General features: G+C 42.1%; 1 protein-coding gene across 1 annotated transcript in view; it reads right to left on the bottom strand.

Annotated features, from left to right (window-relative positions):
* The window catches only part of spc24 (SPC24 component of NDC80 kinetochore complex), a 37,409-nt gene extending 23,045 nt beyond the window's left edge, over positions 1 to 14,364 (bottom strand). The window contains exons 1-4 of the mRNA XM_060901667.1: positions 14,260 to 14,364; positions 10,342 to 10,541; positions 6,954 to 7,098; positions 798 to 902 (exon numbers count right to left, since the gene is read on the bottom strand). Of these exons, the coding sequence (XP_060757650.1) occupies positions 798 to 902; positions 6,954 to 7,098; positions 10,342 to 10,516 (425 nt within the window). The 5' untranslated portion in view covers positions 10,517 to 10,541; positions 14,260 to 14,364. The remainder of the gene's footprint in view (positions 1 to 797; positions 903 to 6,953; positions 7,099 to 10,341; positions 10,542 to 14,259) is intronic.
* Positions 14,365 to 15,338: the final 974 nt, after the last annotated feature.

The raw sequence follows: 15,338 nt of genomic DNA, 5'->3' as shown, positions 1-15,338 counted from the left end.
AATGACCTCGGGTTGGAATCGAACCCAGGTCCCCGGATTTATGATATGGTGCCTTATCCACCTGAGCCACGACGCCCCTTGTGTGTAGTTTCTGAGAAAACCTGTTCAGACTGAGTCCACTTGTACAAAGTCTAACAATAACAAGGGCCATAACTCTGAAATTAATAATTTCTCGTAATGATTTTCAAACTCAACTTAGATCATGAATAGTAATATGAGCACGCAAAGTTTCATTGATGTAGCTTACATAATTTCTGAGAAAACTTGTCCAGATTGAAACGGACAGACGGAAGGACTCCATTCCCATATCCCCCTACGCACTTCATGGTGGGGGATAATAATAAACTAATCATTTTGCTATGCAGATTTCATGGTTGCCCTTTTTAAAATGGACAATGAGTGATGTTGCCCTCAGTGAAAATGAGTTGAACACCCCTGTGCTAGAGGATCAGTAAGCAAGCATCAGTGTTCTAAATCTGATGCAGGCAGCAACAGGAAACTTGTGGAAGGAGTGTAGCAATGGGGCGGTGTTGGAGAACTTGGGAAGGTTGAAAAAAGTAGTGCACTTTCAATACTTTGAGTGCTAGAACCTCACTCGTGCGTTTCCTTTTTATCGATTTTTAAAAAAAAAGTTATTTAATACCATCACTCACTAGTCATAAGTTAATTTCATAAGAAAAAAAAGACAAAAAATGTTATAGGACAGATTCACTGACATACAGCTCTAGTCTGTGCTATGTAAAATTCTAGCTGTCAGTATGTTAGTTTGTTGGAGCCTATCAGCTGGAGTTCCTTACATGGCTGAGGGAATTACTTCAGTTGTGTCTTCATCTACTTCCTGCTGCAGAGCCTGAATTTCCTTCTCACTGTCTTTGAGTCTCTCCACCTCTCTCTGTAGGAATCTGACACATGATGTCAAAGAAACAAACTTTAAAAATGTATATAGAAAGAGAAAAACTCCTCCAAGTTGAACGTAAGGAATAAAACACTACAGTGGATATAAAAAGTGTACACGACCCATTAAAGTGATAGGTTTTTCTGATGTTAAAAAAAAGACGACGACGATAAATAATTTCAAAACTTTTCCCACCTTTAATGTGACCTGTAACCTGTACAATTAAATTGAAAAACAAACATCTGTTGGGGGAAAAACATAAAAAATAAAAAGCGTACAATAAGCTGATTGCATAAGTGTCCACACCCTTTAATATTTTGTTGAAGCAGTCAGTCTTTTTGGGCTGGAGTCTATCAGCCTGCCACATCTAGACTTGGCAATATTTGCCCACTCTTCCTTGCAAAAGTGCTCCAAATCTGTCAGATTGCGAGGGCATGTCTTGTGCACAGCCCTCTTCAGGTCACCCTAAATATTTTCAACTGGATTTAGGTCTGGGCTCTGGCTGGGCCATTCCAAAACTTTTTTGGGGTCATTTTCATGCTGAAAGATGAAATTCCTCTTCATCTTTCTAGCAGACACCTGAAGGTTTGGGGCCAAAATTGACTGGTATTTAGAACTGTTCATAATTCCCTCCACCTTGACTAAAGCCCCTGTTCCAGCTGAAGAAAAACAACCCCAAAACACGATGCTGCCACCACCATGCTTCACCGTGGGTATGGTGTTCTTTTGGTGCTGCACAGTGTTGTTTCTGCACCAAACATACCTTTTGGAATCGTGGCCAAAAAGTTCAACCTTGGTTTCATCAGACCATAACACATTTTCCCACATGCTTTTAGGAGTGTCGATGTATTTTTTTTTTTTTCGAAAAATTTAGCCAGGCCTGGATGTTTTTCTTTGACCCTACCTCATAGTCCAGACATATGGAGAATACGGGAGATTGTTGTCACATGTAGTACACAACCAGTACTTGCTAGAAATTCCTGCAGCTCCTTCAGTGTTGCTGTCGGCCTCTTGGCAGCCTCCCTGACCAGTTTTCATCAATTTTGGAGGGCCCTCCAGTTCTCGGTAATGTCACTGTTGTCCCATATTTTCTCCACTTCTTGATGACGGTCTTCACTGTGCTCCATGGTATATCTAATGCCGTGGAAATGTTTTCGTACCCTTCTCCTGACTGATACCTTTCAACAATGAGATCCCTTTGATGCTTCGTAAGCTCTCTGTGAACCCTGGCTTTTGCTGGAGGATGCAACTGAGTAAAATGTCAGGAAAATCCTACTAGGACACTGAACTTTATTTGGGGTTAATCAGAGTCAGTTTAATCGATGGCAGGTGTGAACCCAAAAAGACTGAATGCTGTGATTAAATCAAAAGGTGCTTCAACAAAGTATTAGTTTAAGGGTGTGCACACTTATGCAACCAGCTTATTGTACTTTTTCTTTTTTTTTCCCCCCGAAACAGATTTGTTTTTCAATTGAATTGTACAAGTTATAGGTCACATTAAAGGTGGGAAAAGTTTTGAAATTATTCATCATGGTCTCATTTTTTTTTACATCAGAAAAACTTATCATTTTAACAGGGTGTATACACTTTTTATATCCACTGTATGTTATAGGAAAATAAATGCCTACCACCCTAAAGTTGATTTTCCTATAAAAGCACATCCTGAAGTCTTTTATACCACAGCAATTTGCCAACAGTTCTTTTTTTTTTATTATTAAAAAGAACAGCACGCCATTTTTGTATTCACTCATATGCCGCTTTTCCACTACCAACGCGGCTGAGTTGGGCTGAGTCGTGCCGTGCTGAGTCGAGCTGAGTGGGGTTGTTGGAGTTGCATTTCGACTACAACCGCGCTGAACCGTGCTGGCTGGAAGTGAGTGGACACACTGGGTGGAGTTAGCGAAAGTGGGTGGACGTCACGTGATGTCGTTAGGCGGCGCAAACAGTGACATCAGTGATCTTTTAAGAGGTAGTCTCACGACCCAGATAGTAAACAATAAACATGGAGTCGTTAGTGTTGCTGGTCTTGGTGCTGTGGCTTGTTGTCACCAACAACGCCAACAGATACTGGCAAGAGCGTATAGATGAGGCGAGGCGCATAAGGCTTCAGAAATTCTCGTAATTCGTAATTCTTCTTCTTCCGGGTTTACGGTGTTTACAGATCCCAGCGTGCTCGCAGGGCGTGTGTGGGCATGTGAGGACACTCCTCCTCACCAATCAGTGCACAGGGGAGTGTCTGCTCACGCCCCTAGCCCCACTCGGCTCGGTTTGGCTCGCTTCAGCCCCACTCCAAAACCGTGCGAGTTTTGGGTGCTAAGCAGGGCTGAAGCGAGCTGAGTCGTGCTGCTCTAAGGTAGTCGAAACGCGAGCCGTGTCGGGCTGAAGTGAGCTGAAGCGAGCTGAAAAAGGGTAGTGGAAAAGGGCCAATAGCTACATTTAATATTGTTCGTATAGCAAGCTACTTCCTGTTTTCCATCCATCTATCCATCATCTTATCCTTCAGGGTCACAGGGGAAGCTGGAGTCAATCCCAGTACACCCTGGGCAGGTCGCCAATCTATCACAGAGACAGACAACCATTCACACTCATTCACCTGTGGGTAACTTAGAGTGGCCAGTTGACTGAACCCGCATGTCTTTGGACTGCGGGAGGAAACCGGAGCACCCGGAGGAAACCCACGCACCAGTCAGCCATGAAGTTCAAACCCAGAACCTTCTGACTGTGACGCGACAGTTTTCATCACTGCACCACCATTTCCTGTTATAATTTATACTGAAACAGCTACAAACTGTTGTTCCCTCACACCTAAATTTAATAAGATGAGAAATACAAGGCCTCTTACAAGGCCTCCCCCCTCCCCCACCTGGGTCTCTCAGATCACATTACCATCATGCTGAGACCTGCATATAGACCCAGAGTGAGAGCCATCAGACAAGTGAGAGCCAAAAGGAGGTACGTGTGTGGCCAGAGGGGACCGCCTATGCTCTGAAAGACTGTTTTAGCACTACACACTGCAACATTTTCAAAGAAGCAGCCACTTACAACAACCACAATAGACTTAGAGGAATACACTGAGGCTGTGACATCATACATCGCTAAATGCACTGATGATATCACTCACTGCAAAACCATCACTGTTCATGCTAACCAGAAGCCTTGGCTGACAGGAGAGGCTCACAGGCTCCTGCGGACTCGAGACGCAGCCTTTAGGGCCGGTGACACCGCAGGTGTAACAACAGCCAGAGCCAACCTGTCCTGTGGCATCAGGGAGGCAAAACGTCAGTACAGCAATAAAATATCTGGACACTTCAGCAACACCAGAGATGCACAGTCTCTCTGGCATGGCATTCAAACCCCCACAAACTACAAACCCCCACCACGGACCTGTGAGAGTGACATCACATTGCTAAACTGCCTAAATGACTTCTTTGGACGCTTTGAAACACAAAACAACACACCAGCACAGAAGACCACTCCTCCCCTGGATGAACAGGCCGTATGTCTGGATCCAGCCAATGTGGAGAGGACCCTCTCTAGGATCAACCCACGCAAAGCAGCTGGACCAGACAACATACCTGGCCGTGTTCTGAAGGACTGTGCCATGGAGCTCAGGGATGTCCTCGCTGACCTCTTTAACATCTCCCTGAACCAAGCTGTTGTCCCCATGTGTTTCAAAGCTACAACCATAATACCAGTGCCAAAGAAGCCCCTCCCATTTAACTATAACGACTATTGGCCCGTAGCACTGACTTCCATCATCATGAAGTGCTTTGAGCGACTGGTCATGCAGAACACCAAGTCCATTCTCCCTCTCTCTCATGACCCATTCCAGTTTGCATATAGGTCAAACAGGTCCATAGAGGACGCTATCTCCGCTGCTCTACACCCAGCCATCACTCACCTGGACTCAAAGAACACCTATGTGCGAATGCTGTTCTTGGATTACAGTTCGGCATTCAACACAATCATTCCCCAGCAGCTAATACAAAAACTCGGACATTTGGGACTCAACACCTCTCTTTGAAACTGGGTGCTGGACTTTATTACAGGGAGGCCACAGAACGTGCGGGTCGGCAGTAACATCTCCAGGACCATCATGCTGAGCACAGGGGCCCCACAAGGGTGTGTGTGCTCAGCCCGCTGCTCTTCACCCCGCTGACCCATGACTGCGTACCAATCTACAGCACCAACCACATCATCAAGTTTGCAGATGACACAACTGTGGTGGACCTCATCACTAACAACGATGAAGCCAACTACAGGAATGAGGTGAGCCAACTGGTCGAGTGGAGTAAAGACAACAATCTCTTCCTGAACGTGGAGAAGACCAAAGAGATTGTAGTCGACTTCAGGAGAGGTCACTCACAGCATCCCCCTCTGACCATCGACGGTGCTGCAGTGGAGAGGGTGAGCAGCACCAAATTCCTAGTGGTGCATATCGCTGAGGACCTCTCCTGGTCCAACAACACCGCATCGCTGGCCAAGAAGGTTCAAACTCGCCTCTACTTCCTCCACAAACTGAGGAGTGCACGAGTCCCCCCCCCCCCCCCCCCCATCATGTGCTCATTCTACAGGGGCACCATTGAGAGTGTCCTCACTGGCTGCATCACTGCGTGGTACGGAGGCTGCAGTGCCTCCTGCCGGAAGACTCTGCAACGCATAGTGAACACGGCCAGCAAGATCATCGGCACCCCTCGGCCCTCCCTTACAGACATCTATCACTCCCGTCTCACCCGCAGAGCCATCAGCATCGCTGGTGACCTCTCCCACCCTTCACACTCACTCTTCAGCCTCCTGCCCTCAGGGAAAAGGTACCGGAGCCTCCGGGCCCGCTCCACAAGACTGCTAAACAGCTTCATCCACCAGGCTGTCAGGATGCTGAACTCTGTCCACGACCTACCCCCTACCCCTGGTCTGTAACATTTATTCGCACAAGAAAACTACCTCATCCGTTTGCACATCACACCACAAACATTAGCATTGCTGCTGTATCTGCTGCTATTGCTCATTTGCACTACTGTTATACGCCTCATAAGCTGCTCTTCTAGCACCTTCTCCGTTATTGTACTGTATTGCACTACTGCTGTTTTGTACATTGATATATACATATAAAAATATAAATTGTTTTTCTTAATTTTTTATCCATATATATATATATATATATATATATATATATATATATATATATATGAGTGATTCCACGCTTATGGGTACTGAAATGGGGACATGAACTTATTTTTAAAAATTCACCTAAAACCATTTCTTTTTTTTACCATCAGGTCACAAAACATGTAATCTTTAATGAATGATATGTTAAAAGATAACTTTAATTTTCTGCGATGTAATAAAAACATATTTATATGCCAAAGTCAGAACGTAACAGAAGTGTTGTGGACATATATATTCTCAATTTTAACAATGTAGAATTACTTTTTGAAACATAGGAAGGTGATGTTTTAGCAAATATAATTAATAAACATGTGTAGTAGAATAAACATACACATTCTTTCAATAAGATTAACATGGTATATAGCTAGATTGTAATTAATTTGTAACAGACGCGAGATGGACAATCGTAACAGAAGTAATGTAACAGACATCATTTTGGAACTCATAGGCTTGACTTTGGCATATAAATATGTTTTTATTACATCTCAGAAAATTAAAGTTATCTTTTAACATATCATTCATTAAAGATTACATGTTTTGTGACCTGATGGTAAAAAAGGAAATGGTTTTAGGTGAATAAGTTCATGTCCCCATTTCAGTACCCATAAGCGTGGAATCACTCATATATATATATATATATTTTTTTTTTTGTGTGTGTGTGTGTGTGTGTGTGTAATCTTTATCTGTTTTTTACAAGTAAGGTGAGAGAGAAACGGCATTTCGATTCTCCGATATGTCCTGGATATATAGTGAATTGACAATAAAGAATCTTTGAAATGCAGATTGCTGCTAGTGTACATTGCTGCTTGTTTTATTGTACACAAATTACATCATAACAAAAGATACATAGGAGTTGTCTATGCAGAAAGAGCATGTGAATAAAGGATACTGCATCTCCGAGTCCAAAGTGTGGCTCTTGGCCAGGCTCTGCTGCACCTCCTGCTCCACTTTCTCCAGCTCCCGCATCATCTGACTCTTCTGACCCTCCAGGTCCAAAAGCTTCTGTCCAACAACTTCCTCAGAGTGCACCAAGCCTGTGTTCACAGTGTGAGGGGATTGTGAGCGACTCATATTTCATTTCACACATTTGCAACGTTTGAGCAGAAAAGGGAAGCTGAATTTAAGATATACATAATTCATTGGGGAATACATCATAAAATCGGTGCTTTTTGCAGCTTCATGTTGAGAGTGATCACAACCAGGCAGGTGGCTCATACAACCCCGATTCCAAAAAAGTTGGGACAAAGTACAAATTGTAAATAAAAACGGAATGCAATAATTTACAAATCTCAAAAACTGATATTGTATTCACAATAGAACAGACAACATATCAAATGTCGAAAGTGAGACATTTTGAAATTTCATGCCAAATATTGGCTCATTTGAAATTTCATGACAGCAACACATCTCAAAAAAGTTGGCACAGGGGCAATAAGAGGCTGGAAAAGTTAAAGGTACAAAAAAGGAACAGCTGGAGGACCAAATTGCAACTCATTAGGTCAATTGGCAATAGGGCTGTGCGATATATCGAATATACTTGATATATCGAATATACTTGATATATCTCCGAAAATTCTGTGAGAGATGCATAAAATTATTATATCATAACTATCGAGTATTTATGGTCATCTGCCAACTTGCGTTTGTTTAAAACATTTTCCAGTGGTTTTCTCCCTGTCCCTCAGGCAGGAACACGAGAGGCTGCCTAAGGGTTAAAAAAAACAAACAAATTTAAAAAAATAATAATAACGTCACACACTCGCCAACCAATCCCGGGCGACATCTCTGTGCTGAAAGGAACTTGCAGGAAGATTTTCTAGTTTCGGTTTACAGCGCTGACTCAGTTCGTGCAATCGCTGGTGTTGCATAGGCTACCGTGTAAGCTCTGTTAATTTCAGCGACAAATTAAAAATGGAAGCGGACGAATTGGTTCCTAAAAGAACTAGTAAGGGGTCAGTCATCTGGCATTTTTTGGATATCGCGAGGAGGACGTGGAACAGCAAATGCCAATTTGTAAAGTGTGCAAAAAAAACCTGTCATCACGAAAGGCAGCAGCACGACAAATATGTTCCATCACCTGAAAACTCACCCGGGACAGTATGAAGAGTCTCTTAAACTCCGAACTACTTGCCCACGAGCTAAACCCCCCACAAGCTAAACAAATGACCATAGCGGCCTCGTTCTCCAAAGCCACCCCATATGAGAAAACGAGTCAGAGATGGAGAGCTATAACGGATGCAATCACTAACGTCATTGCCGAAGACATGATCCCAGTTAGTATAGTGGAAAAACCAGGCTTCCAAAAATTACTAAACGCACTCGATCCCAAATATGAGTTGCCTGGTCGCAGACATTTTACAGAGAAGGCAATATCAGAATTACACACATCTGAGAGGCAGAGCCAGAAAACATTCAGTTCAAAAGTGTGCAAAGAGAGAAATTATGTTTTGCAGATCTCTCTCTTCTCTCCCTCAATCTCTCTCTCTATTGTGAATGTTCCAGTGGTTCTCAGTAGTCAGGTTAATAGCTTGGAGATCTACCTCTATTTTTAAAAATAATTTAATGAAAGAGCACTTTTCTTATTTAGGCTAAATGTCTCTCAGTGTTGAGCTTGCACTTTATTGATCTGAGCTCTGTATTGTGTTGCCCCTTTGTTGCAATTTTCAAGGTTGTTTTTGCAGTTTGTGCCACATCGTTGTTGAATAAAAATAGTCTTATTTCAACTCAATTGTGATTAATCACTAACATGAAAATTTAAAATGTGTTGTTGAAAACCACCTGTAAAGTTAACCAAGAATGTTATTTAATCTGCAGGGATTGTAGTGAAAACAGTGAAGAGTAAAAGTTAGATTTCATGGGGTCCTTTAGAGGAGATTTAAATATACTGTATATCGTGAAATGGAGAAAATGTATCGGAATATTCATTTTTTCCCCCCATATCGCACAGCCTTAATTGGCAATAGGTCATGACTGGGTATAAAAAGAGCATCTTGGAGTGGCAGCAGCTCTCAGAAGTAAAGATGGGAAGAGGATCACCAATCCCCCTAATTCTGCACCAACAAATAGTGGAGCAATATCAGAAAGGAGTTCGACAGTGTAAAATTGCAAAGATTTTGAACATATCATCATCTACAGTGCATAATATCATCAAAAGATTCAGAGAATCTGGAAGAATCTCTGTGCGTAAGGGTCAAGGCCGGAAAACCATACTGGGTGCCTGTGATCTTCGGGCCCTTAGACAGCACTGCATCACATCCAGGCATGCTTCTGTATTGGAAATCACAAAATGGGCTCAGGAATATTTCCAGAGAACATTATCTGTGAACACAATTCACCGTGCCATCCGCCGTTGCCAGCTAAAAATCTATAGTTCAAAGAAGAAGCCGTATCTAAACACGATCCAGAAGCACAGACGTCTTCTCTGGGCCAAGGCTCATTTAAAATGGACTGTGGCAAAGTGGAAAACTGTTCTGTGGTCAGACGAATCAAAATTTGAAGTTCTTTATGGAAATCAGGGACACCGTGTCATTCGGACTAAAGAGGAGAAGGACGACCCAAGCTGTTATCGGCGCTCAGTTCAGAAGCCTGCATCTCTGATGGTATGGGGTTGCATTAGTGTGTGTGGCATGGGCAGCTTACACATCTGGAAAGACACCATCAATGCTGAAAGGTATATCCAGGTTCTAGAGCAACATATGCTCCCATCCAGATGACGTCTCTTTCAGGGAAGACCTTGCATTTTCCAACATGACAATGCCAAACCACATACTGCATCAATTACAGCATCACGGCTGCGTAGAAGAAGGGTCCGGGTACTGAACTGGCCAGCCTGCAGTCCAGATCTTTCACCCGTAGAAAACATTTGGCGCATCATAAAACGGAAGATACGACAAAAAAGACCTAAGACAGTTGAGCAACTAGAATCCTACATTAGACAAGAATGGGTTAACATTCCTCTCCCTAAACTTGAGCAACTTGTCTCCTCAGTCCACAGACGTTTACAGACTGTTGTAAAGAGAAAAGGGGATGTCTCACAGTGGTAAACATGGCCTTGTCCCAACTTTTTTGAGATGTGTTGTTGTCATGAAATTTAAAATCACCTAATTTTTCTCTTTAAATGATACATTTTCTCAGTTTAAACATTTGATATGTCATCTATGTTCTATTCTGAAAAAAATATGGAATTTTGAAACTTCCACATCATTGCATTCCATTTTTATTTACAATTTGTCCCAACTTTTTTGGAATCGGGGTTGTAGTAGCTGATCATCACTTACTGTTTAAGAGCTCAGTAACTGTTTTCTTAGCCTCAATGCGATGGTCAAAAAGTGCCTGCTGTTTCTTTCGTGCTGCCCTCAGAACATCTTCAGCTTTACTGCTCTCAATGAGCCCGATAAGAGCCTCCCCTGTGTTCTCCAGGTCCTCGTAATGCAGTGCATCGTTCTGTAACATCCTTGTGCAGTTGAATTACAATTTCCTGCAAGGTAAATAGCCGAGATAAAAGTAAGACAAACAAAGTTTCAAAGATTCAGCTTTTATGGTAATACCGGTGTCAATGCCAACGTAGATTTCTCAGGGAAATAGTGTGAGAAAAGCAGCTCTTGCCCTTTTGTTTTTAGAAGATTACAGCAAAATCTGACTTTGTCTTTACACAATATGCTACCGAGTTCATTAAGAAGAGAAGGATTTTATATGGTGATGGCATATAAAATATGGAATCAAATGTACAGTGGTGCTTGAAAGTTTGTGAACCCTTTAGAATTTTCTATATTTCTGCATAAATATGACCTAAAACATAATCAGATTTTCACACAAGTCCTAAGAGTAGATAAAGAGAACGCAGTTAAACAAATGAGACAAAAATATTATACTTGGTCATTTATTTATTTATTGAGGAAAATGATCCAATATTACATATCTGTGAGTGGCAAAAGTATGTGAACCTTTGCTTTCAGTATCTGGTGTGACCCCCTTGTGCAGCAATAACTGCAACTAAACGTTTCCGGTAACTGTTGATCAGTCCTGCACACCGGCTTGGAGGAATTTTAGCTCATTCCTCCGTACAGAACAGCTTCAACTCTGGGATGTTGGTGGGTTTCCTCACATGAACTGCTCGCTTCAGGGCCGTCCACAACATTTCGATTGGATTAAGGTCAGGACTTTGACTTGGCCATTCCAAAACATTAACTTTATTCTTCTTTAACCATTCTTTGATAGAACGACTTGTGTGCTTAGGGTCGTTGTCTTGTTGCATGACACACCTTCTCTTGAGATTCAGTTCATGGACAGATGTCCTGACATTTTCCTTTAGAATTCACTGGTATAATTCAGAATTCGTTGTTCCATCAACGATGGCAAGCCGTCCTGGCCCAGATGGAGCAAATCAGGCCCAAACCATGATACTACCACCACCATGTTTCACAGATGGGATAAGGTTCTTATGCTGGAAGGCAGTGTTTTCCTTTCTCCAAACATAACGCTTCTCATTTAAACCAAAAAGTTCTATTTTGGTCTCATCCGTCCACAAAACATTTTTCCAATAGTTTTCTGGCTTGTCCACGTGATCTTTAGCAAACTGCAGACATGCAGCAATGTTCTTTTTGGAGAGCAGTGGCTTTCTCCTTGCAACCCTGCCATGCACACCACAGTTGTTCAGTGTTCTCCTGATGATGGACTCATGAACATTAGCCAATGTGAGAGAGGCCTTCAGTTGCTTAAAAGTTACCCTGGTGTCATATCTGTGAAGAATCTCAGTCATCCAGGTACATAGTAATCTGTGGTTGGTTGAAGAGAGCAACTGGACTTGCTTGAAGATTCTTGAAAACGTTTCACCTCTCATCCTAAAGGCTTCCTCAGTTCTGTCTGATTAATAGGGAGTATCCAGTATTTATCCTCTCATGGATCATCATAGAATCTGAATCAGAATGCTGATGGCTGCATTGTAGGTGGCTGATAAAAGATGTCATAGACACCCACCTCTGTTCAATGATGGTCGTTCCAGGTTGACAAAAATGAACGATCCTCTCTGGCTAAGATGCCTGTCAGTTTTCTGGAAGTCCTCTCATACTCCCGCACCAGTCGAAGGGATCTCATCCCAAAGTGCGTAGAAACATATCTGTGAAGAATCTCAGTCATCCAGGTACATAGTAATCTGTGGTTGGTTGAAGAGAGCAACTGGACTTGCTTGAAGATTCTTGAAAACATTTCACCTCTCATCCTAAAGGCTGAGATCCCTTCGACTGGTGCGGGAGTATGAGAGGACTTCCAGAAACTGGCAGACATCTTAGCCAGAGAGGATCGTTCATTTTTGTCAACCTGGAACGACCATCATTGAACAGAGGTGGGTGTCTATGACATCTTTTATCAGCCACCTACAATGCAGCCATCAGCATTCTGATTCGGATTCTACGATGATCCATGAGAGGATAAATACTGGATACTCCCTATTAGTAAGACAGAACTGAGGAAGCCTTTAGGATGAGAGGCGAAACATTTTCAAGAATTTTCAAGCAAGTCCAGTTGCTCTCTTCAACCAACCACAGATTACCCTGGTGTCCTTTGTGACCTCGACGACTATTACACGCCTTGCTCTTGGAGTGATCTTTGTTGGCCGACCACTCCTGGGGAGGGTAACAATGGTCTTAAATTTCCTCCATTTGTACACAATCTGTCTGACTGTGGATGGGTGGAGTCCAAACTCTTTAGAGATGGTTTTGTAACCTTTTCCAGCCTGATGAGCATCAACAACGCTTTTTCTGAGGTCCACAGAAATCTCCTTTGTTCGTGCCATGATACACTTCCACAAACATGTGTTGTGAAGATCAGACTTTGATAGATCCCTGTTCTTTAAATAAAACAGGGTGCCCACTCGCACCTGATCGTCATCCCATTGATTGAAACTCTAATTTCACCTTCAAATTAACTGCTAATCCTAGAGGTTCACATACTTTTGCCACTCACATATGTAATATTGGATCATTTTCCTCAATAAATAAATGACCAAGTATAATATTTTGTCTCATTTGTTTAACTGGGTTCTCTTTATCTACTCTTAGGACTTGTGTGAAAATCTGATGATGTTTTAGCTCATATTTATGCAGAAATATTGAAAATTCTAAAGGGTTCACAAACTTTCAAGCACCACTGTAGCCCTTGTGGAGGGCATTTTACTTCCTATGACTGATAACCAAGACATGGCGTCTTCTTTTTTAAACTCCTCATGAAATGACTCGCGAGCTGTGATTTAATTCCATATGCTAACGTATTTCCTTTTGAAACAGGAAGTCAGTGTGGCATGTTGAAGTTGACCACCAGAGGTTCCAGTGGTGATGGAGAATCACAGGGTTGTCAACCAGGAGGCATCTAAAATGTCTGAATACATAAAGATAAATTTATATTTCTTTTTCTTACTGATAATGACGCTCTGGCAGCGTATAAAGGCAGAATTGTATTCTTAATCAGTCTGAGATAGCACGACACAGCTCCAAAAAGTGCTGGTCGCATAAGAACCACCACCTTGCACAACGTCCACCCATACTCCAAACCATTTTCCCCCTCAACCAAGGAACAGGCGGTGAAGAAAATAGTGTGTGGCGAGATGCACAGCCACAAGCACATTCAAAAACCATATTTGCTGCTAATGACCTGATGCTGTAGAGTAAGAACCAGCTGAGAGTGGGATATATACATACTAGAAAGCATTTAATTGGACAAAAACATGACTAGTACCTGATGAGTCATCAAAAACATTTTAATGTTTCCCCTGAACTAAATTATTAAAACGAGAATATCTCCAAAACTGTTTTTTAGTGTACTGTTATACTGCTTTGTCTTCTAGAACACAAAGAACAGGTACACGTAGACCACTAAATTACATGAGGTTTATTTTTCTCCATATCCGATTAAATTGAGAATTATATTTTGATTGCACTGATCTTTATCTTGGATTTCCTTCAAGCTGCTCAGTCCATTCTGATTAAGAGCAGACATTTGTTTTTACGTCCCTCCATACATGACTCTCAAGCTAGTAATCAGGCCCCAGTTAGCTCTGGATACTGGTTTGACTTGTTAGTTAAATTTACATCAAGGAGGCACGACAACGTTGACATAGTGTATATTTACAACACAGATATACTGAGGTGTGTTTGAATTAGTCAAATTTTCTGTCATTTATCAGTAAAAAGCATTCCACCGACCTGAACTACCGCTTTGTTTTCAAAATGAGCCGCTCTTTGCCGCGCTTTACGCAGTCGTGCCTGAACCGTGGCTTCGTCAAATATAGTACACATACAGATATTATCATAACATATTTTCTACGTAAATGCTTAAAATTAAAATAATATTCGTTTGAAAAGCGCTGTGTGAAAAATCAGCACTTTTTTAAGGTAATGATTTTCGTTTAGCTTTTTTTGTAATCAGGCAAATGACTTGAACACCTCGAAGCTGTTGGTGTCGCCCTGTGCTAACCGCGGAAGGACCCTCAATGCGCTCGAGCGGCTGCAGGAAGAGGGGGAGTTTGATGTGTTCTCCAGAATGCGTTTTGGACACACAGCGCACTATACAGGATTAAGAAACATGATGGAACCTGTGAGTGCAGTGACAGCCAGGAGACCGTAGAACATGTTCTTGTATACTGTCCAAAATACAGTGCTGACAGGGAGGTGCTTATAAGGCACCTACAGAGGGAAAAAGTGGTGTTTAATGTCCAGAACATGCTGCAGTTAAGCACAGGAGAGGTGCGTTTCAACCACCTATGTAGGTTTTTAAAAAAAACACAGGCCTAATTAACAAAATGTAGCTGGAAATCCGAGTGATTTCTTTTCCTTTTATACAATTTTTTTTTCTTTTTTGTTAAGAATTGTGGGTGGTAGATATTCTTGTTCCACACTCCAGTCCAGAGGTGGCGGTAATGCACCAACAAAGCTGGTTGCCAACCGCCATAAAACCCGAAGAAGAAGAGGGGGAGTTCAGTCTTAGGGCTGGTGTACTGTACAAATTATCGCATGAAATAAGGAGGACACTTTATGCAAAAGAAAGTTTAAGAAAAACAACTTACTTTTTTTAAATTATAATACATAGGGCCAAATTACTCAATTCTGATTGGTCAATCAAGGAGGGCTTTTTTTTCCCCATAACACGGGGCCATATTTCTGAAATGCTATTGGCTAGTTCGTTGCTTGGTTACGGTTACAAAAATTAGCAAATTTTGTCAACAAAATGGCTGACTCAGCAATGCCGCGTTTCGCTATATTTGACGAAGAAATGATAAACCAGT

Source organism: Neoarius graeffei, chromosome 20 (assembly GCF_027579695.1).
Source record: "Neoarius graeffei isolate fNeoGra1 chromosome 20, fNeoGra1.pri, whole genome shotgun sequence".
Lineage (NCBI taxonomy): Eukaryota > Metazoa > Chordata > Actinopteri > Siluriformes > Ariidae > Neoarius > Neoarius graeffei.
Note: the sequence above shows the minus strand (reverse complement) of the source record. Positions and strands in the feature narration are given on the sequence as shown.